General features: G+C 41.5%; 1 protein-coding gene across 1 annotated transcript; it reads right to left on the reverse strand.

The window, feature by feature from the left end:
• Positions 1–667: 667 nt before the first annotated feature.
• Positions 668–1,744, reverse strand: CRH (corticotropin releasing hormone). The gene has a single exon (XM_008000769.3). It carries the CDS (start codon positions 1,742–1,744, stop codon positions 1,154–1,156), a length of 591 nt encoding a protein of 196 aa, XP_007998960.1. The 3' UTR covers positions 668–1,153.
• Positions 1,745–21,257: the final 19,513 nt, after the last annotated feature.

Below are 21,257 nucleotides of genomic sequence, written 5' to 3' on the forward strand. Positions count from 1 at the left end.
GGGTTGGCCTAGGCATAAATGTGGAGGATATTTGTGTAATTATTAAAGTCAAAATGTTCTTCATAAGAAAATTTTTCCTATGTGACATTTTATAATGACTACATTTAGTCATCTTAAGTGGAGATGCTATTAAGTTTCTCTTATTAGAAGTAGTAATTGGAAAATAGCTTACAAAAAATTGTTTCATGGTACCAAAGTAGTAGTTTGACAGAGTGAGTCTTTCTCATAGAAAAAGAATGCAGCATTTTGGTCATATAGTTTGGAGGAATTTCTACCTTGACACTTCTCTTTTCCTTTCATCTTTTCCCCACTCTCTCCAATTATTTCACATCTTTTAATTGATCAGGGCTAAATGTTATTTCCATTATAAAATGATCTTCCCTTTTAGAATTACCATGTTTTAGAGCTGCTGGGAGCAACTTCCTGAATTATTAACTCAACCTCAGAGAAGTAGTCCATGGCACAGAGATGAGCCCAACGGGACTGCAGGGTCTGTGTAAGCCACTGATATATGTTTGCATTTTTAGTGGAAAAGTACAATGCAGGAAGTTTTGTTTTTCTTTTCTGGTGCTGAAGACAATTTGGAGGAAGCTAAGAGATGAGAGTATTTCCAGTGTATGAGCACTGAAGAGAAAAAATAAAGTCATGATTACCTTTGCAGCTTTTATTAAAAATATAAATATTCAACATTCTCTTACACAACCAAACTGACCAAGGACTGGAAAGATATTTTATTACTGAAACGTTTACAAGAAAAAGTTGTTTCAAAGAGCTTACAGATTTAGTCTTACCCACCCAAGAGAATGGCATTCTCTTTGGTTCAAACCACAACAAAAACAATTGGGTGACTTCTGTCTGCTTTTTCAAACAAAACGTTTTCTCACAGGTCTACATTCTCTTTAAAACACCACTAAAAACACCTGGAAACGGAAACTAAACGTAGACAAAACGAATAACATTGTGTTGTTACTGCACGTGAATACACTTTGTGCATGCTAAGTAAGGGGTATAGGCTCTCTCTCTCTCTCCCTCTATGTTTCAAGCTATATAAAAATAAACAAATGGCGTAAGAGCAGCGCTATGGTACAGAATACTGTATTTTTTTTAAATTTTTTGTGCTAAATGCAGAATCTTTTTGGCCAAACGCACCGTTTCATTTCCCAATAATCTCCATGAGTTTCCTGTTGCTGTGAGCTTGCTGCGCTAACTGCTCGGCCCTGGCCATTTCCAAGACTTCCCGGAGGAGGTGGAAGGTGAGATCCAGGGAGATGGGAGGCTCCTCGGACCGCCTCTCCCTCTCCGTTGCCTCCTGGTGGCCGCCGAGGGCGTTCTCGGCGCCGCGCTCCGCGAGAGCCGCGGGGCTGTCGAGCGAGCGCCGAGGCAGCAGCAGCTGCTGCAGCAACACGCGGAAAAAGTTGGCGGCCGCCTGCTCCGGCGAAGGGCGGCTGCCGCTGCCGCCGGCGAGAAGCGAGGAGGCGGGCGAAAGGGGAGCGGCCGGGCTCTTGTTGAGGTTCCCCAAGCGGAGGAAGTACTCCTCTCCCATGCGGAGCAGGACCGGCCGAGCCTGCGGCTGCTGGGGCTGCTCGGACTGCGGCGGCGGCTGGAAGAAATCCAAGGGCTGAGGGTACTGCGGCGCCTGCCGGGCTCCCGGGACCGGCCCGCGGCTCAGGAGCGCCCTGCATGGCGGGCAGGGCAGGAGAGCCACCAGCAGGACGCCCGCGGACACGAGCAGCGGCAGCCGCATGTTAGGGGCACTCGCTGCGGCACAGAGGTGGGCGGAGGGCGGAATGAGAGAGGGGAAGAGAGAAAGAAAGAGTTGGTGAGAGTTCGCTCAACTGGGAGGTGCACACGATGTCCTCCTACGGGACTACCTTAGACGTGCTGGCTTCAGTTGGTAGGATGGGCGCTGTCCGCGGTGCTGAAACACCTGGGGAGCGGGGAAGGGGGTGCCTGCCGGGCTCCGCACCTAAGCTCACGCGCTCGCCGGCCAGGAGTGACCCTTCTTTCTAGATTCTGAAGGGACAGTCCCTGCGTCCTCTTCCTAATGATCCTCAAAACTAATTTTCCCTAGCCTAGAGAAGAGCCACAGATTTAAAATTCTACCCGCGCTGACTACCTCCCTTTCGGATATTTCAGCATTTTCTTCCAAATTGATTAACTACTGCCGCCTGGTCCTCCCTCTCCACCCCTGCCCTTGCTGCCTTCTCTCGGGGGTTAGGATAGAAGCGGGTGGGGGAGCTCCTTTACACAGCCAGCTAGGAGCAACTGGCAGCACGGGTAAAGAAGAGCAGCCGTCTAAGTTTGCTTTTGCCACATCCCAGCTACTATTGTAATCTTAAGGAACAGTCCGCGAACACGCGCGCACACACACATGCACGCACGCGCGCATACACACACACACACACATACGCACACACACATGCATACACACGTACACAGGCAGTGGCAGCCGGCTCTGCGGCGCACATCGCGGCAGCTCAGGCAACGCAAAGTTGGTGGTGTGTTCCGTCCAGGCGCTCCCTACCTTCCCAGGCGCTTCGCAGGTGAGCTGGGTGCTGCCGCCTCTCTGCAGAGGGACGTCTCCGGGGCTTTCTCTGGAGGTTGTCTTCCTTTCTCTTTTCTGTTCCCACTCTCTTTTTCTTTCTCTCCTCTCTTTCCCCTCAGTCTCTCAATGGACTTGGTCTCCGAGTTTCTCCACTCCAGAGCCTGGAGTGGGATTTTATAGTGTCGACCCTCTTCAAAAACCACGCAGCATTTGCCTAATAAGCTGACGCTCTCTTGACAGCTCGATTGCGTGCTGCCTCTGCTCCTGCATAAATCATAGGGCCCTGCCAAGGAACGAGGGGCAGAATTTTGCTATCTCAACACTGAATCTCACATCCAATTATATCAACAGATATTTATCGCCTCTTGGTGACGTCAACGAGCCCTAAAATGGAAGGGCTTCTTATGACTTGTCCATTGACAAAAATTCTTGAATGAGATTTCCCAAGTGTGAAAACATATTGACCTCTTACTATGAAAGGCCATATTAGGGGTGTGCAAAGAGACAGCGAATGGGAGGAAGAAGGGGAAGTGGAAAGGAAGGGAGGTGTCCCAGTGCAGCCCTGCCAGGAAGGCAGCAGCCAGTTAGAGGGAGTGGATTTGGATGCCCCTTCTCCTAACCTCCCTGACCAGGTGTCTCTGACAACACCTCAGTATCTGGAAATATCCCTTTGCTAGGGACAGAGTCCCACCATCTTTCTGCCTGGAAAAGAATGAAGCATCAGGAGAAGGGTGTGCAGGGACATCTAGCTTTTAAACGTCTATCTGCATTTTCCTCCCAAGAGCAAGCACATAAAGGAGTTATGAGCCTGAGGAAGCAAGACCAATAAGTCTCTTAAAATTTGTTGAAGTTTTTAAAATGATGACAAGAGCTACTCCTATGGTGAAGGAGCACAAACCAGGGTTAGTAAGGGGTGTGACAAAGATTTTAGGTTCTCTCAGAAACTCTTCTGCTCCTCCTTTGTCTCTCTTCTCACAATCTAAAATTAATTGTGGACTCCCTTTTCCATTCCCAAATTAAAGAGAGAGAAGGCCAGTGAGAGATGCATGAGTTAAACAAGATTTACTTACTCTACTTAATGCAAACTCAGTGAGAGGTGTCCATTCTAACGTCCTAATCTATGTTGAAAAAGGCTTAAACTGCTTGACCACAGGGCTAAATTCATCAGTTACTTGTTTTCATTGATCAATATTGAGTCTGTAAAAAGTAATCTCATTCATTTCACCTCCAAATACTATCAACATCCATAATAGTATCCATATCTGGGCCACCCAGAGTGGTTCTTTTTAATCATTTCTTTTTCCGAATGCAAATGTTCTTCATGTGAGCCTGTTAAATAAATAAATGCTCTCTGACATATCGCCGAATGGAATGGAATGCTAAGCCTGTAAAACTATACTCAATTTTTGAATTAATTGACACTATCATATAGGTGGGAGGCAGTTACCTCTAATTCTGCAATTCAAAATGCAATTCCAAGTTCTTGTGCCTGTGATTCAATTCAGCTTCCAGATAACCATCAGAGTTGTTTATCAGAAATTTCCTGCTCCTCATTTCTGATTACTTCTGCTGCTTCCTTTGTAGCTAATGTGGCAAATGATGCAATGCATGTTTCAACTTCCACTTTGGGTCTATACCAATCCACAACTGCTCTTAGGAACAAAGGGAAGGCAGGGAGAGAAATGCTGACAGTTTGCAGAGAAGCCAGCCCATAGTTGGATCACTGCACCATGTTATGTACTTTTGACACAAGAGAACAGAGAAAGAAATGTGCCTACTTGGAAAGATGTGAGTTGTTAATAGATCATGATTATGGAAAATGGTTGAGTTTCTGGGAGAAAGCTGTTTTATATTGGTAGGAAAACACACAGAACCTTAGATTTTGTTACTGTGGGCTTTTTTGTTGTTGTTGTTGTTAAGCTGCAATGGGTTCAACATTTTTGCTTACTTTCCTTTATGACCTGTTTTCTGACCCCATTAGCAGATTTCAGCTTGAATGTCAAGCTGGAGGTGAAACGTTGACTTGGAATAGGCAGTTTCAGTGCAGTAAATGGATACAGAGGAGAAACTAGGAAACGGATGTTGTTATGAGTTTAGCTGGGGAGGTCTGGGAGTTTCTTCAAGAGAAGACACAAGTTTTGGGCTCTGACTAACCCCATTCCCATACCAATCTCTCTCCCATTGGGCTATCTGGGGGATGTTGTTTTAGTATAGCTCCCTCATCACTGTTGAGTCCTTGCTGTGAGGTTTTCTTGGGGTATGTCATTAATAGAGCCAAAGTGGCTCCAACTAGGGAGTAAGGAAAAAAATGTTCCTGAAGCCCAGAGGAGGAGAAGCTATGCACAGCAGCCTCTACATGCCACAATTTATCTGTATTTGTCTGTTCTCATACTGCTAATAAAGACATACTAGAGACTGGGTAATTTATAAAGGAAAGTGGTTTAATTGACTCACATTATCACATGGTAGGGGAGGCCTCACAATCATGGCAAAAGGCAATGGAGAAGCAAAGGCACATCTTACATGGTGGCAGGCAAGAGAGAGCATGTGGAAGAGAACTCCCCTTTCTAAAACCATCAGATCTGATGAGACTTATTTACTATCACAAGAACAGCATGGGAAAGACCCACCCTTACGATTCAGTTACCTTCCACCAGGTCCCTCCCACAACATGTGGGAATTATGGGGGCTACAATTCAAGACGAGATTTGGGTGGGGGCACAACCTAACTGTATCATTATCCAAAATGTGTATCTCATTAAATCACCCAGTGTTCACATTATAAATGACTTAAAGAGATCACTCGGTTTAAATGAGAACCAGAGAATTAAGTGACTTACCTGAAGTCACTCAGCTAGTTAGTGGTAAGGTGAGAATTAGGACCCAGTTCTTTTGATTACCAGCCCATATTATTTGCATAATGTAACAATAAGCTTTGGACTTTCTTTTCCAGCAGAGGCACACAAATTTAGGTGAAAAGATGAATTTTAAAACATTTTAGAGCTAGGATCTCACTTTCTTGCCCAGGCTGAAGGCACCATAATAGCTCACTGCAGCCTAGAACTCCAGGGCTCAAGTGATCCTCAGACTCCTGAGCAGCTGGAATTATAGGCATCAATCACCATGCCTGGCCTGAGAAGATGCATTTAAATAAAGTAATATATTCACACACCAATTGTGGAGTAGCTTTTTATACATTTTCCTTATTTGATAAACTAAGGCATGAGAATGCAGAAATTCTCTGTGCATGCTTATGTCTGTGGCACCTGATTTTCAATGTGTGTGCATACATTGCAATTTACTTTTCAGTATTACCAAATTAAAATGCATTAATTTGATTATTCTGCCTAGGTGACCTTTGAAAAAAGTGATCTTTGGATACAGTATGGAGGGTGAAAGGGATTCTTAAAGTTATAATATAGATCTATGATTTGAGAAATAACATAATGCAGATAACTTAAATGTGCAGTAAACTAAATATCCAAATCCGTAGAAATCACCCCTAACAGATCTGATCTTACATGTAGGAATAACTTCTGGAAAGGAGTCATTGGAGAATCAATTTAAATGCTTTTAAAACCTAAAAACACAATCCAAGAAACATGGGCACAAAAACAGGGATTCCTTCATGTTTTGTTTTGTTTTTTTTTTTTTGAGACGGAGTCTCGCTCTGTCGCCCGGGCTGGAGTGCAGTGGCCAGATCTCAGCTCACTGCAAGCTCCGCCTCCCGGCTTTATGCCATTCTCCTGCCTCAGCCTCCTGTGTAGCTGGGAAATGGTTACATAATATACGGTACAGGTAAATTAAAACAGACCCGACACAACAGTCTAATAAAGAAATACCAGAAATAATAGGTAACTGGTGGGCATATTTTTGTCACTTGCATCACCTTGTACCTTCACAAACTTCTATTAGCATAGCTCGTGGCAAAAAAACACCATCTCCAAGTTGGCTAACAGAAACATTTGTTGAAATAAATCTACCATTTCCAATGACAGCCTTCAGAAATGCCTAGGGTGGACAGGTGGTTTGGTAATTGTTTATAACTGTTCTTTACATAGATTAAGTAACTGTCTTCTGCTTCCACAGGAGGACTGAGGAAAGGTTCTCAAACAGCAAAATATCTAACTGCTTCACTGGCAACAATAACTTTTGTTAATCTCTTCTGATTATCAAAGCCATATGGGCTCTTTGCAGAAAACTTAGAAAAATCAGAAAAGCATAAAGAATATAAAATTTCTCAGAATATCAGAATCTAAAGATCATCACAGATAATTAATATTTTGCTGTCTCCCTTGAGCATTTTTCCTGAGCTCATAATCATAATTTAGATAATACCATGTTCTTAATACTGAATCTCTGCTTTAAAAAAAAAAAAAAAAACACCTCTCATTTTAACACTTAAAATAATTGAGAGAGTAAATTTCAAATGTTCTCATCACCAGAAATTGGTAAGTGAGGTAATGGATATGTTCATTAGCTTGATTTAGCCGTTCCACAATATACACATATATCAAAACATGTTATACACCATAAACAATTTTTATTTGTCAATTTACATTAATTAATTAATTCATTGAAAAATAATTTGTTGAAGAAATCTTCCCCAGGTTCCTATATTAGGTTTAGCACCTGTGCCTTATATTTTCCTAACAGCATGAATGTCCTTCATTGTAAAGCTCACATTTTGTTATAGTTACTGGTACAATATATGCCTCCTTTGCTGGACAGTAAACTGTGTAGCAGGACTTTGATTGTCTTTGTAAGTTGCCATATCCATTTATCTTGCCCCAAACATGGTAGATTTCCAGTAAGCCTGTTGAATGAATGAAATGCAGAAAATCTGTTGAATGAATGAAGTATAAAAATTACCCATAAACTGTACATATTATCCAGACATAACTAAATAACATTTTATAGTTAAAATTTTATAATCTACTTTTTTCCACTTAAAATTATATCTCAAGCATTTTCCTATATCCAAATGAAATCCTTTTTTTATTGCGTGGTATTGCATCAAGATGTGCCAAATTTTCTATTCATTCTTCATTGTTGATCACTGCCCAAATGACCTGCTTTTTATTCTTTTTCATCTTACTCTTGCACTTTTAAGTAACATACCCACAGAATTATTTCTTGATTCTTCAGATGTAAGCAATATCTCTTAACTCCCAGATTGTAAGATGAGATTATTTATCCCTTCAACTTTTCAGACACCCTCCTGCACCTTGATCTCTCAGTCTCTTTCATCTATACTTTTACTTCTAGATTGTCCATGTTAATTATTTTTATAATCATAGTTAAATCTTTCATGCTTTTGTGCTTTTACTATAATTGATTCTACACTTGATCTTAGCCAAAGGGCTAAGAAGCTCTAGATAGATAGATAGATAGATAGATAGATAGATAGATAGACAGATAGATTCTAAAAGTGGGAAGCCAATATAGTTTTTAACTATTGACTATGTAAATTGTTCACTGAAGAGTAAGATCATGGACTCTGATTACATTTGTTATCTTGTTTTTTTCTACAATTTTCAATTGACACTTTTATATTTTTTATATTCCCATTTTGTTTTTTTCCTAGAATTACGAACTGTCCTAATTTTGTTTTTTTTTTCAAATTTTCAATCATGATAAGTAATCTATTAAGTCTTCCCCCTCCCTCTTTTTAAGACCTCCATCCTTGAGCATGCTAACCTGCTGCTTTCAAACTAGTTACTTTCTAAATCTGATGCACAGGTGTCTTCCTGGGACTTCTCTTTTCTTCTTCCCCGGATTGAATTCCCTGTCCAGAATAACAGGACTTTCTCCCTCTTGATTTCTGAATTTTATTTTGCTAGAGAACATCCTCAGGTAACTTTCTAGGAAAGGATGTATGAGACACATATTTTCTGACTCCTTGCATTCCTGAAAATGGTTATATTTTATCCAGATATTTGAGTGATGCTTTACCAAGGTATATAATTTCAGGTTAAATATAATTCTCTTCTAGAATTTTAAGTATTATTCTCTTGTGTTGTATTATCCAGTGCTGCTGATAAGAAATCCAGTATCATTCTAATTTTCCTTTTCTTTCTTTCTTTCTTTTTTATATTCACAGAGTCTCACTCTGTCACCCAGGCTGGACAGTGTAGTGGTGCGATCTCAAATCACTGCAACTTCTGCCTCCTGGGTTCAAGCGATTCTCCTACCTCAGCTTCCAAAGTAGCTGGGACTACAGGCATGCACCACCATGCCTGGCTAATTTTTGTGTTTTTAGTAGAGATGGAGTTTCACCATGTTGGCCAGACTGGTCTTAAACTCCCAACCTCAGATGATCCAACCGCCTCGGCCTCCCAAAGTTCTGGGATTACAGGAGTGAGCCACCATGCCCAGCCTGATTCTCATTTTTCACAGGACCTTTTTAATTATTATCTCCTGAAGCTTTTAGTCTCTTCTTTTTTTGTTGATGTTCTGAAATTTTAGAATGGTCTTCGGGTCTTTTTTTATGTACTAATTTTAATTTGGAGGCTCTTACTCTTCAAGGGTAAAAAAAAAAACTCCTATATTATTTATGTTATAATTTTTTTCCATTTTTCTCTATTTTTTCTTTTTGGAGATTTCTGTTATGAGATGTTCTCCCCTCTATTGGCCATCTGTGTTTACTATTTTCTGTCCTGTTAGAACTTTTAGTTTGCGGTCTTTAGTTTAGAAAGTCTACTTTCTAAGATATTCTTCAATATCTTCCAGCTCTTCAGTTACTTTCATTTTACAACTGCATATTCAACCTCCAGACTTTTTATTCTTTCTCCATACTTTTTTCATAACTCCTGTTCTTGCTTTACAGTGGAATGTTCTCTCCAATTTCTTTAAGAATGTTAACTAGAAGGTTTCTAAGTTTTCTTTCTTTCCCTGAATTATCTATTCCATCTGTGGTCATTATTTATCTTAAATTCTCAATTTTATGCTGGAGATCTTTGTGAAATCCTTGAAGGTGACCCTGTGTATATTGGTAGCACCCTCATGTTTAATAGTTATTCAGTACAAAGCTGATGAACGCTGTGTGCAGGGTAAGGAGCCTGCTTCTCGCCAAGCAGTCTTCCTTCCAGGGTGATCACACAGTGAACTAGTCTTTACTCGGGATACGCATGAATGTCATATTGTCAATTTTATTTAAGAAAAATGTATGTATTAGTTTTCTGAGTATGCCGTAGCAAATACCAAGCTGGATAACTTAAACAGCAGAAATTTATTTTCTACATTCTGGAAGCTAGAAGTCCAAGATCAAAGTGTCAACAGAGTTGCTTTCTTCCCAGGCCTCTCTCCTTGGCTTGTAGTTGGCCATCTTCTCCCTGTGCCTTCATACGGCCTTTCCTCTGTGCATGTCCATGCTTCCATCTCCTCTGCCTACAAAAACACCAGCCATATTGGATTAGGGCCCACCCATATGACCTAATTTAACCTTAATTACCTCTTTAAAGGCCCTGTTTCCAAATACAGTCATATTCTGAAATATGGGAAGTTAGGACTTCAATATGTGAATTTTTCTACATCGAGGAGACACATTTAGGCCAATAACAATATATTTGTCAATGTTTATTTCTTTATTTGCTTTTTGCCTAACAGGCAGACATTTGAATGTCTGGCCTTCTCCACATGGGATGAGAAAAGCTGGTGGAGAGGTTGACTCTTCCATATATAAACTTTCAAGTATTCCTCATATTTTTGACCCTTTTCTCATTCCTGTCTTTGGCGAGACTTGGAGATTCTGAGCGTTGAGCCCCTCCTAGGCTCTGCAGTTGTGCTCCTCCTTCAGCTGCCTGCCTCCTACAGCTGCTTCCTCCACATTTTCCGCGGGAGACACTGCATCTTCTCTGTCCTCCACCTTCCTGTGCCTTTGTGGACCCCTTACAGCTGCTTTCTCTCCCTTGCTTCCTCAAACACCATCTTCTCTGCTCTCATTATTTCAGAAGTTTGCTAAACCCTCTCACCTGCTTACATTTTTTATCCTATTCTTTTCATCATTTGGGGTTTATACTATCATTTTAATGGAGTCTCATAGAAATGACAGGTAAACACACATGCATTTTGGAAAGACCCCTCTGAATGCAGTATGGAGGGTACATTGGTGGGGCAGGAAGACAGAAAAGAGACTTAACGGTCTTTGGGTTATTAGCCCTGGGCCTCCGCACAATGAGCATCACAGGCCCAGGGATGACAGGAGGTGTGGAAGGCAAGGGCAGCGTCCCAGGAGCCCAGGACTCTCTACCTGTGGGCAGCCACATCGCTGTCCACGTTTTGGTGGGAACAGGTCCCCATCAATCAAAAATTCTGTCAGCACCCCTGAGTCATCACTGAGTGCCTTACCTCCTTTCCTAAGAAAATGGCAAGGACTTTGTTACCTGTGCGTCTATTTTTCCAGAAGTTGAGAAGTAACTGACCCTGGGAAGATGACTCAGAGCATTAGAAAACCAGCACGTTTCTGCTTCTCTTACAAGCCCTGGTCTTGACAGACACAATTGCCCTTTCTATTTACATCATAATACATCGATTGTTCTGTTTCAGACTCCAGGTAATGGATGGAGGGCAGTGAGAGGATGTGTATGAACTTTCTGTCATGAAGGACAATTTACAGAACTAATTATCCTACAACGGTCGCTCAGAAAAAAGAAATTCATCAACCAGGCACCCCGAATAAGTATTTATATTCATGAGCATCACTTGACTCTGAAGAAAGAGTTCCCAAAGAAGCCTCCTAGGAATGTTGCTGGTGTCATAAAAAGGGAAAGGAAAAGTTAAATTCATATTTTACTGCAGAATTTGTTAGTGTTTTTTTATTCAGCAGTATAAATCCCTAAGGCTTTAGCATTTCCCAGACTTATTTGACCACAGAACATGTCTATCATTGGACAAACTGGGAAATATAATAAGCCCAAAGGCATTTTATGAGGAGTCCAGGTAGACTTTTTTCTTTACCATTTAAGTTCATGATTAGAGCTACTAGTAATTTTCTACCACTCCAAGGAGAAAATTTAAAATGTCACTTTTTGCCCTTGAAGAGAGGGTCTCAGGGTATGGAAATTTGTCTGTTTTCACTGCTTCTGAGGATTACCTGTCCTAGGAAAGGTCACCTTCCAACAAGAAGCTGCCAAACCTCTACTCACCATCCATGAAATGGTCAACTCTGTTTGCATAATCATCCTTGAAAGGTGATTATGGGAAACCTATGTCTGAAAAAGAAAGGATCTGATTTTCCACATTCACTATTCTTTTTGCATTTTAGGAGTAATCTGAGCAACAACATGGTCAGGATAACAGAAAAAGACTTAGCGACCTTAAGCAGCAGTGATGTTTAATGCACCTATTCATATAAAGTATAGATACATAGTTGAGCCTCACCTCATTTTCCAACTTGTTTTCTTTGTATTTTAATTCCTAATAGCTATAAAGTTCCTGGTCAGAGGAAGGAGTTGATCTCTACACAAATGTAGCCCAGTGGAAACCCATGGACCTACCTTGCAAAGGAGAACCTCTTTGAGTAGGCAGGTGTGTCCTAGACGAAACTGGTTGCAATGGATGAAGTTGGGCTTTTCATAAGGGAAAGTCAGTTATTCGAGAAACAACAAGCAATGAGGGCTACAGAGGTGGACAGAAACTTGGGAGGCCAACATTCAGGAGCTGTGGATTTCAAAGATGTTACAGGTTGTGGGTTCAGACCTTTCGCAAACCTTGGAACAAGATCTTTTCATCTTCAAGGCTTCTGTTATCCACCTGTAGAACATTCTCTTCATTTTGAGAGCTAGCTATTTCTGTTCATGTGTGTGTGTTTATCTGTCTGTCCCCCAGTTCAGTTATGAACTTACTTCCCACTTCTTTTAGTCCGTGACTCCTAATATACTGCTTAGGCATGGTACATATTTGTTGTTGAGGATTGACTATGTGTGTCCTATTTAGGAGAAAGGCTACATCAATTCAAGATGGTCTCATAATTGTGAAAGCCAATGAGTCCTTGAAGTGTGATTATGGGAAACCTATGCTGGAAAAAGAAAGGATCTAATTTTCCACAGTCACTATTCTTTTTACATTTTAGGAGTGTTCTGAGCAACAACATTGCCAGGATAATAGAAAAAGACTTAACAGTACTAAGCAGCAGTGATGTTTAATTCTCCTATTTATATGAAGTTAAATATAGATACATATTTGAGCCTTACCTCATTTTTCAACTTACTTTCTTTGTACTATAATTCCAAACAGCTATAAAGTTCTGCCTTGTGTTAAGGTGCTTTTATGTTTCCAGAAACAATGATAATTGTAATAATTGTGATAATTGTTTTTAATTTGAATGGAGAAATACAATTATATAACCTGATAGATTTATTCTATAAAAGTGCTATTCTGCTTTTTGAAGTAGGACAGTGCTGGCTGGGGACTAAATGTTTGTGTACCCCCAAAATTTGTATGTTGAAACCTAATCCCCAATGTGATGGTATTTGGAGGTGGGGCCTTTGGAAGGTAATTAGGTCATGAGGGTGGAAACCCCATGAGTGGGATTAGTGCCTTTATAAAAAGAGACAGAAGAGATGATCTCTCTTCCTCTCTGCCGTGTGAAGATACAATGAGAAGTCATCCATCTGCAAACTAGGAAGAAGGTCCTCGCCAGACACTGGATCCACTGGCGCATTGATCTTGGATGTCCAAGCCTCCAGAACTGTGGGAAATAAATGTTTGTTATTGAAGCCATCTACTATTCTATGGCATTTTTTTTTTTTTTTTTTTTTTTGGCAGCTCAAACTGACTAAGGTGAGCAGCATATCTGATTCTTGTTTGTAATGGAATTCGTTCTAATATCTTTACTTAAATATTTCACTACAAACAAAGCACTTCAAAGCAGCTTTACAACACTTTTCTGTGGGGACACACTAGGGGACACATTAGACTTCTAAGTATGACCTTTGTCAAGCTACTTGAATACAGGTCTGACTCTTGCTTTCTAGCTGCGTGACCTTGGACAATTTATTTAAATTTTCTTAACTCATTTCCCTTTTTTTTTTTTGTCAAGCCAATATTAAATGTAAGTCTCCTTATTTGTTTCTCTTGTGGGAGTAAATGAGATAGTGCACTCAGGGCCTAGTTATAAGTATTTAATAAACATTTGTCATTGTTGTTGGGGTAATGATGTGTTGCTTGGTACTGTTGAAGGTGGCAATTCTGTCTAATCTCAGGTCCTCCAAGCCTACAATCTGTGCTCAGTCACAATAAGTGTTTATTAATGAAATAAAAGAATAAGATAAATATACTCACTAGGTTTTTCTTCTAATATTAGAAGCTCTCAGCCACCTAGTTGATTGAAGATATTTCTTCAATTTATAGACTTTATTTTAGATTGAGAGAAAAATTGAGGAGAAAGTAGAAAGTTCTCATAGATTCTTTCTCCCCACCCCAACACCACCCCTCCCTTTAGCTTCCCCCTATTATTAACATCTTGCAGTTGTTTCAATTGATGAGCCAATATTGATGCATTATTATTAACTAAAGCCCATGGTTTCCATTAGGGTTCACTGTTGGCATTTTATATTCTATGAGCTTTGACAAATGCATAGTGTCATGTATCCACCATTACAGTATCATACAGAACAGTTTCACTGCCCTAACAGTCCCCTGAACTTCCCCTATTCATCCCTTCCTCCCCTCAGCCCCTGGCAACCATTCATCCTTTTAGTTTCTGTAATTTTGCTTTTTTCCTAGAAAGACATGCAGTTGGAATCACACAGTATGGAGCTTTTCTGACTGGTTTCTTTCACTTACACAATATATATTTTATATGTGTAAGTTCCTCCATGTTTATTCAAACAAAGCTATGTTTTTACTTAGGAATAGAGTCATTTTTATGGGAATTATCCATTTGGCTAACATAACTCTTCTTAGTAAATGCTCATTTAAGGACTACTTCCTTGTTGAAACCCCTATTCTTAGTCTAATTTATTAATTTAACAGAAAACAGGCACGCTCAAAGGGGAATTTTGCATCTTAAGGAGAGATTAAAAACAATAATTAAAAATGATTAGTAATTAAGTGCTAATTGGTAATGAACTGCTAATTAAAAGCAAAATTCAAGAGTACATGTATGCCTTTTTCCTTTCATGATTAGTAAGTCCATCACTTCCTGGTGGGAGCCTTGATTATACCACAGGCTCTTAGGGACCTGTCAGATTCTCCTAAGGTAACATGAATTATTACTCATAGTGAACTGGCTGGAAATTCTTTTTTTAATTTATAACTATCTATAACTTAATTGCTTCTGTATGACTTTACTATCATTCCATTCTTGGTATCTTTCTAAGGTCAAGGTAATAGAAAAGAATCATTCATCATAAATTTTAAAACTCCCCTTTTACTCATCTTGTCTGTCTCCCTGATTAGATTTCTGAAGGATCCTCCCTTTCTCCAGCTTGAGATACTGGGGGAACCTGCCCCCAATATTTCAATGTAGGTTCTATTTTCTATAAGTGTTGGCCAGCTGAGAAATAAAGAAAGAGTACAAAGAGAGGAATTTTACAGCTGGGCCGCTGGGGGTGACATCACATATCGGTAGGACTGTGATGCCTGCCTGAGGTTCAAACCAGCAAGTTTTTATTAAGGGTTTCAAAAGGGGAAGGGGTGTAAAACAGGGAGTAGTTACAAAGATCACATGCTTCAAAGGGCAAAAAGCAAAACAAAGATCACATGCTTCTGAGGGAACAGGACAAAGGCAAAGCAGAACTACTGATAAGGGTCTATATTCAGCTATGTGTATACTGTCTTGATAAACATCTTAAACAACAGAAAACAGGGTTTGAGAGCAGAGAACTGGTCTGACCACAAATTTACCAGGGCAAGTTTTTTCCCACCCTAATAAGCCTGAGGGTACTGCAGGAGACCAGGGCGTATCTCAGTCCTTATCTCAACAGGATAAGACAGACACTCCCAAAGTGGCCGTTTATTGACCTCCCCCGAGGAATGCATTCCTTTCCTAGGGTATTAATATTAATATTCCTTGCTAGGAAAAGAATTTAGCAATATCTCTCCTACTTGCACGTCCATTTATAGGCTCTCTGCAAGAAGAAAAAGATGGCTCTTTTGGCCCGACCCCGCAGGCAGTCAGACTTTATGGTTGTCTTCCCTTGTTCCCTAAAAGTCACTGTTACTCTATTCTTTTTCAAGGTGCACTGATTTCATATTGTTCAAACACACATGTTTTACAATCAATTTGTACAGTTAACACAATTATCATGGTGGTCCTGACATGACATACATCCTCAGCTTATGAAGATAACAGGATTAAGAGATTAAAGACAGGCATAAGAAATTATAAAAGTATTATTTGGGAACTGATAAATGTCCATGAAATCTTCACAATTTGTGTTCCCCTGCTGCGGCTCCAGCTGGTCCCTCCATTCGGGTCCCTGGCTTCATGCAACAAGGAGATGGGGACAGCACAGATACAGCTGCCTTCATGCCTTCCCAGGGTGCCAGCCCCAGACGAGCAGGACTCTTCTGGACTTAATTTCCTTGATAATTTTGTGTTCATCCTGTTCCACTAGATACTCTAAGATACAGTTTCTTCTGCAGCCCTTCAGCCTTCCCTCTCAGCTTTTTAAAGTTTACAACCTTCAAGTGCTTACAAACAGTATGTCACTCCTCTGGTCTTAATTTAGAAGATGCACAAATATATTTACCTGGCTTTTGGAGTGCTTTTTAAAAAGCCACCTTCCTGGGCCCTTGAACTTTTCATAGATGGGGAAAGAGAAGATTCTTCACCAAACTGCCTGAGACTGGGTGGTTTGGATTTCTTTAAAACAGCTGTTGTTTCCTTCCTGCTGTCATTTCTGCATCTAATCATGGGGGCAGCTCCTGATCAAAGAGCATTGTACTGGTGAGGCACCCATTCTCCCACATACGGGCTGACCCCTGGTGTAGAGTGAGTGAGGTGAGCCTGGTCAGGATGGGGTTGGGAGTACCAAGAAAGAGATGGCTCAATGCAGGGCCCTTGTGTCCACACAAGTTTCATTCACATCCCCAAAGCAGTGTCGAGCTCCTGAAGCCACATCAGCTCTCCAATACTAAGCCCCAAGGTTCTTTGAGCAAAGTAGTAGACTGAGAACCAAGAAGACAATGAAGAATAAACATTAACAATGGCTGAAAATTGGGGGTTTAGGTTTTTTATGAAATACGAAAATACCAATCACATTTGTATCTGTTGGGGTTTTATCAGAAATCTTCTAGGGGAACTGTCATGGTTAATATTTAGTGTCAACTTGATTGGATTGAAGGATGCAAAGTATTGTTTCTGAGTGTGTTTGTGAGGGTGTGGCCAAAGGAGGTAACATTTGAGTCAGTGGACTGGGAGAGGCTGACCCACCCTCAATCTGGGTGGGCACCGTCCAATCAGCTGCCAGTGTGGCTAGAATAAAGCAGGCAGAAGTTGGAAGATAAGATAAGAACACTTGTTGAGTCTGCCGGCCTTCACGTTTCCCCTGTGCTGCATGTCTTCTGCCCTTGAATATCAGACTCCAAGTTCTTCAGCTTTTGGACTCTTGGACTTACACCAGTGATTTTCCAGGGGCTCTTAGATCTTCGGCCACAAACTGAAGGCTGCACTGTCAGCTTCCCTACTTTTGAGGTTTTGGGACTCAGACTGGCTTCCTTGCTGCTCAGCTTGCAGATGGCCTATTGTGGGACTTCACCTTGTGATCATGTGAGTCAATACTCCCCTTCACGTATACATCTATCCTATTAGCTCTGTGCCTCTGGAGAACCCTGACCAATACAGGAACTAAAAGGGGCTAAGCAGTTCTCAGAACTAACCACTGAGACTTTTCCTCTGGGAACTTTGGGGTACTGCAGCTCCTTCTCTTTTGGTCAAAAAAACTGCAATCATGGCTTCTCTTGTTTATGATTCTTCCAGAAGCTTTATGTGTTTTCTTTCTTTCTTTCTTTCTTTCTTTCTTTCTTTCTTTCTTTCTTTCTAATCTCTCATCCTCTCTCCTGGAACTCTGCTAGGAAGTAGAAGTGATTATCTATATTCCATAAGGGAAGAAGTGGAGCTCAGAATGGGTAAGTAACTTGGCTGATGTCTCCCAGCTGATATGTGGAGGGGTGTTGGGGTTCCCAAAGAGCCCCTCCTTTCCCTTTCTCTTCTCCTTCTCAATCTAGGGAGGGGTGGGACAGCATCATATGGTTTTGAAGGGAGAACCCCATACGTATGCCATGCTCCCAGTTTGTCTCTTCCCTAAGCACTAACTACAAGGCATGATCAAGAGGAATACTCACTGTTTATGCTCATGTCGTTCAAGAGAAGACTAAATCAGCAGACTCAGCCAGAGCATCCCTGGAAACTTACCTGAGCACTGTCCATAGTAATTCTTCTGTTTGCTGCTGGGTTTCCTTCATCAGTTTTAATCCTTACACCTCTTCTGTAAAAACCATGCTGAACATCCATTCTGTCCTTGCTTAGTGGGGCCATTCCCAGGAGCAATGGTTACAACCTACTAACAAATGTACTTATGCAGATCCTCAAAATAGAGTCAAACTTCCCCACATCTTAGGGCCTGGGAAAGATTTGCATTTTCTGATTCTATAATGGAAGTTATAAGTTGATGTTGATGCCTCACATCAGTTTCCAAATTAATATTTGCTATATGGAGGCCTGCTAATTAATATGAATCTTTGCTGAAGGTTCAGATCAGCTGTTTGAAATGGGAGGAAGGTAGAAAGCAACTTGCAAATTCTGTGCATAATTAGGTGAGGAACAAGCTCACATGATGAAGTAAACAACTGGGCAACATTTGCATGATTCCTTTTTCTTCCAACACAAGACAAGACACAGGGAGCTGACTAGCATTCTGCCTTTGCTGTGAGTCTTACTTCTTATTTCTCCACCATTTGGGAGGATTCTCAAAGCCAAGCACAGCCAACACTGTTTTGCCAACATTTTCTTATATTATCCAAGGGACTGCCAGGCAGCAAAGGTTACCCTTCCAAAGTCAACCTGACACAGGTGTCTTCTGTTTCTGTAACTTTTCCCTCAGCTGATACACTTGTGTCCAGAGAAAGGCCACAATTTAGGTTCTGACCTCTGAATGCCAACCAGCCACAGAGTACTGAAAACAGTTATTACTTAACCCCAACACTTACTGAGCATCTACTCTGCCCTAGAACCTGTGCTAGAGTTGAAGATAAAAATGAACAAGTGAACGTCCTGCTGCCTTTGAGGTATTCTCTGCCCACTGGAAGAAGACACATTAAAGACACCATTATGGTGAGCGTTCTGCAGGTGCACAGGAGGGAGTCTACCTCTGGTGGGGGATGGAGGAAGGGTTCAAGAAGAGCTCCCAGAGGAGGCAATGCCTGCTGTGAGACTGGAAAGAGGATCAGGAGCTGGCCAATGAGCAGCGGAAGGGGGCTCATTCTAGACAGGGTCCTCCTGATACAAAGAGGCAAAGCTGTGAGGAAGTTCCCAGTGTTCCAGAAACTACAAGTGGTTTCCTAGAGTGTATGAAGTTGTGCACACAGGAAAGTTCTCACAGGTAAAGTTAGACAAGTCAGCAAAGGCCTGCTTCTGAACCTGAGATGTGGTTCTTGGTGGACAGAGCCAATGAGGGCTTTCAACAGGGAAAATACATGGGAGGATGTATATTTTAGAAAACACACTCAAGCTTGTTGGGCTAGATGGACATGTCAAATAAAGATGATAATGAGCATGTTGGGTGTCTACTGCGTGCCAGGCACAATGCTGGGATGGCAAGGGCACAGACACCAGTCAGAAATCTTCCAGCTGAGTTGGGTCAGCTGGGAGCAGCCCAAGGTGCCAAAGAAGCCATCAAACAGCATGGTTAACATACCCATGCCTTCCCAGATCCAGATCCCAGCTCTGTGGGTTATTAGTTATGTGGCTACGTAGCTCAGGGAATTCTCTGTGTCTCAGTTTCTTCACTGGTGAAATGAGGAAAACAGGACCTACCTCATAGAGGTATTGCTGTGAGGATTAAATGCATAGATGTATGTGATGTCCTTACTTTGGCTTCTGAAAGAGTTAAGTGATTTCTAAGTGTAGTTCACATTATCTGAACAATGGTAAGGACTGAAGACAGAGCCGGAACTTCAAGACATGTTAAGAATAAGAGGTATCGGGGGAACCCACCCCCAATATTTCAACATAGGTTCTTTCTATTTTCCATAAGTGTTGGCCAGCTAAGAAGTAAAGAGAAAGAGTACAAAAAGAGGAATTTTACAGGTGGGCTGCCAGGGGTGACATCACATATCGGTAGGACCGTGATGCCCACCTGAGTCTCAGACCAGCAAGTTTTTTATTAAGGGTTTCAAAAGGGGAGGGGCTATAAGAACAGGGAGTAGGTACAAAGATCACATGCTTCAAAGGGCAAAAAGCAGAACTACTAATAAGGGTCTAACAAAGATCACAGGGCAAAGAGCAAAAGCAGAACCACTGATAAGGGTCTATGTTCAGCAGCGCACATATTGTCTTGATAAACATCTTAAACAACAGAAAACAGAGTTCGAGAGCAGAGAACTGGTCTGACCACAAATTTACCTGGGTGGAATTTTTCCCCACCCTAATAAGCCTGAGGGTACTACAGGAGACCAGGGCGTATCTCAGTCCTTATCTCAACCACGTAAGACAGACATACTACAGACTATACTACAGGTATACCACACACTACAGACTATACTGAAGGAGACAGGATGGTGGAATCCAGTGCTTCTGAAAGAGTTAAGCACTTTATGACTGCAATTCTCATTATCTGAACTAAGGTAGAGGCTGGAGGCAGAGCCAGAACTTCAAGAAGGAATTGACTGACACAGAAACAAGAACATGGATTCTTCTGAGAAGTAAAGAAAGATGTTTCACAAAAGACCCACTTTGTAGGTGGCGATGTGTTGATGTGCTGGGTCTGATACAAAGTGATCCCAACAGAAAGTTCCTCTCATCTTCAGCCTAGGAGATCTTTAGGCCTTCACTCAGATCTTCACTCAGGCCTTCCCAGAACACCCTCTCAAAAATTTTCACCTGCTTTCTCCTGCACACTTGAACTCTCCCTTTCTGCTTGTTCTCTTTGGCACTCACATTCTATCTCACCAAATTATCTGATTTCTTGTTATCTTCCACCCCAGGATGTAAGCCCCATAAAGGCAGGAATTTTTGTCTGTTATGTTCACTGTTGTAACCGGAGTTAAATGCTGCTTGGCACAAAGTAGACACACAATAACTATCTGTTGAATGCCTGATGAATGAAATCCTCATGTAAGTACTATTGGAACAGAGAATAGGGTACGACTATTGGTCAACTAGCATTCAGAAACTATCTGCTGGGCCGTATGGGCAACGCTGAAAAAGAAAATGGAAATTCTATCATCAAATGTTTACTATTTGAAGAAACGAAACGAATGAGCCCATGTGGTAAGAGATGACTGAACCCCACTCTCCTTCTAAAGCTATGCTTTTTCTTCCTTGCAACCTCGTCTCCAGGCAGCTGTCCGTCTTCTGGATCCCTGGCAACCCCAGTCCACAGCACCCTTTCTCCTCCCAGCCTAGGATTCAGTGCCTTTAGCAGCCCAGTCATGCCACTCTCTCACACCAGCCTGGCACCTGGGTGTCTCCTGAAAGCCTCCTCAGAGCTGTCTTTGATGGGCAGCTCTTGCTGCCTGTCAGTCCAACTGCAGTGAAGGTGGTTGG

This window comes from Chlorocebus sabaeus, chromosome 8, assembly GCF_047675955.1.
Source record: "Chlorocebus sabaeus isolate Y175 chromosome 8, mChlSab1.0.hap1, whole genome shotgun sequence".
Taxonomy (NCBI): Eukaryota; Metazoa; Chordata; class Mammalia; order Primates; family Cercopithecidae; genus Chlorocebus; species Chlorocebus sabaeus.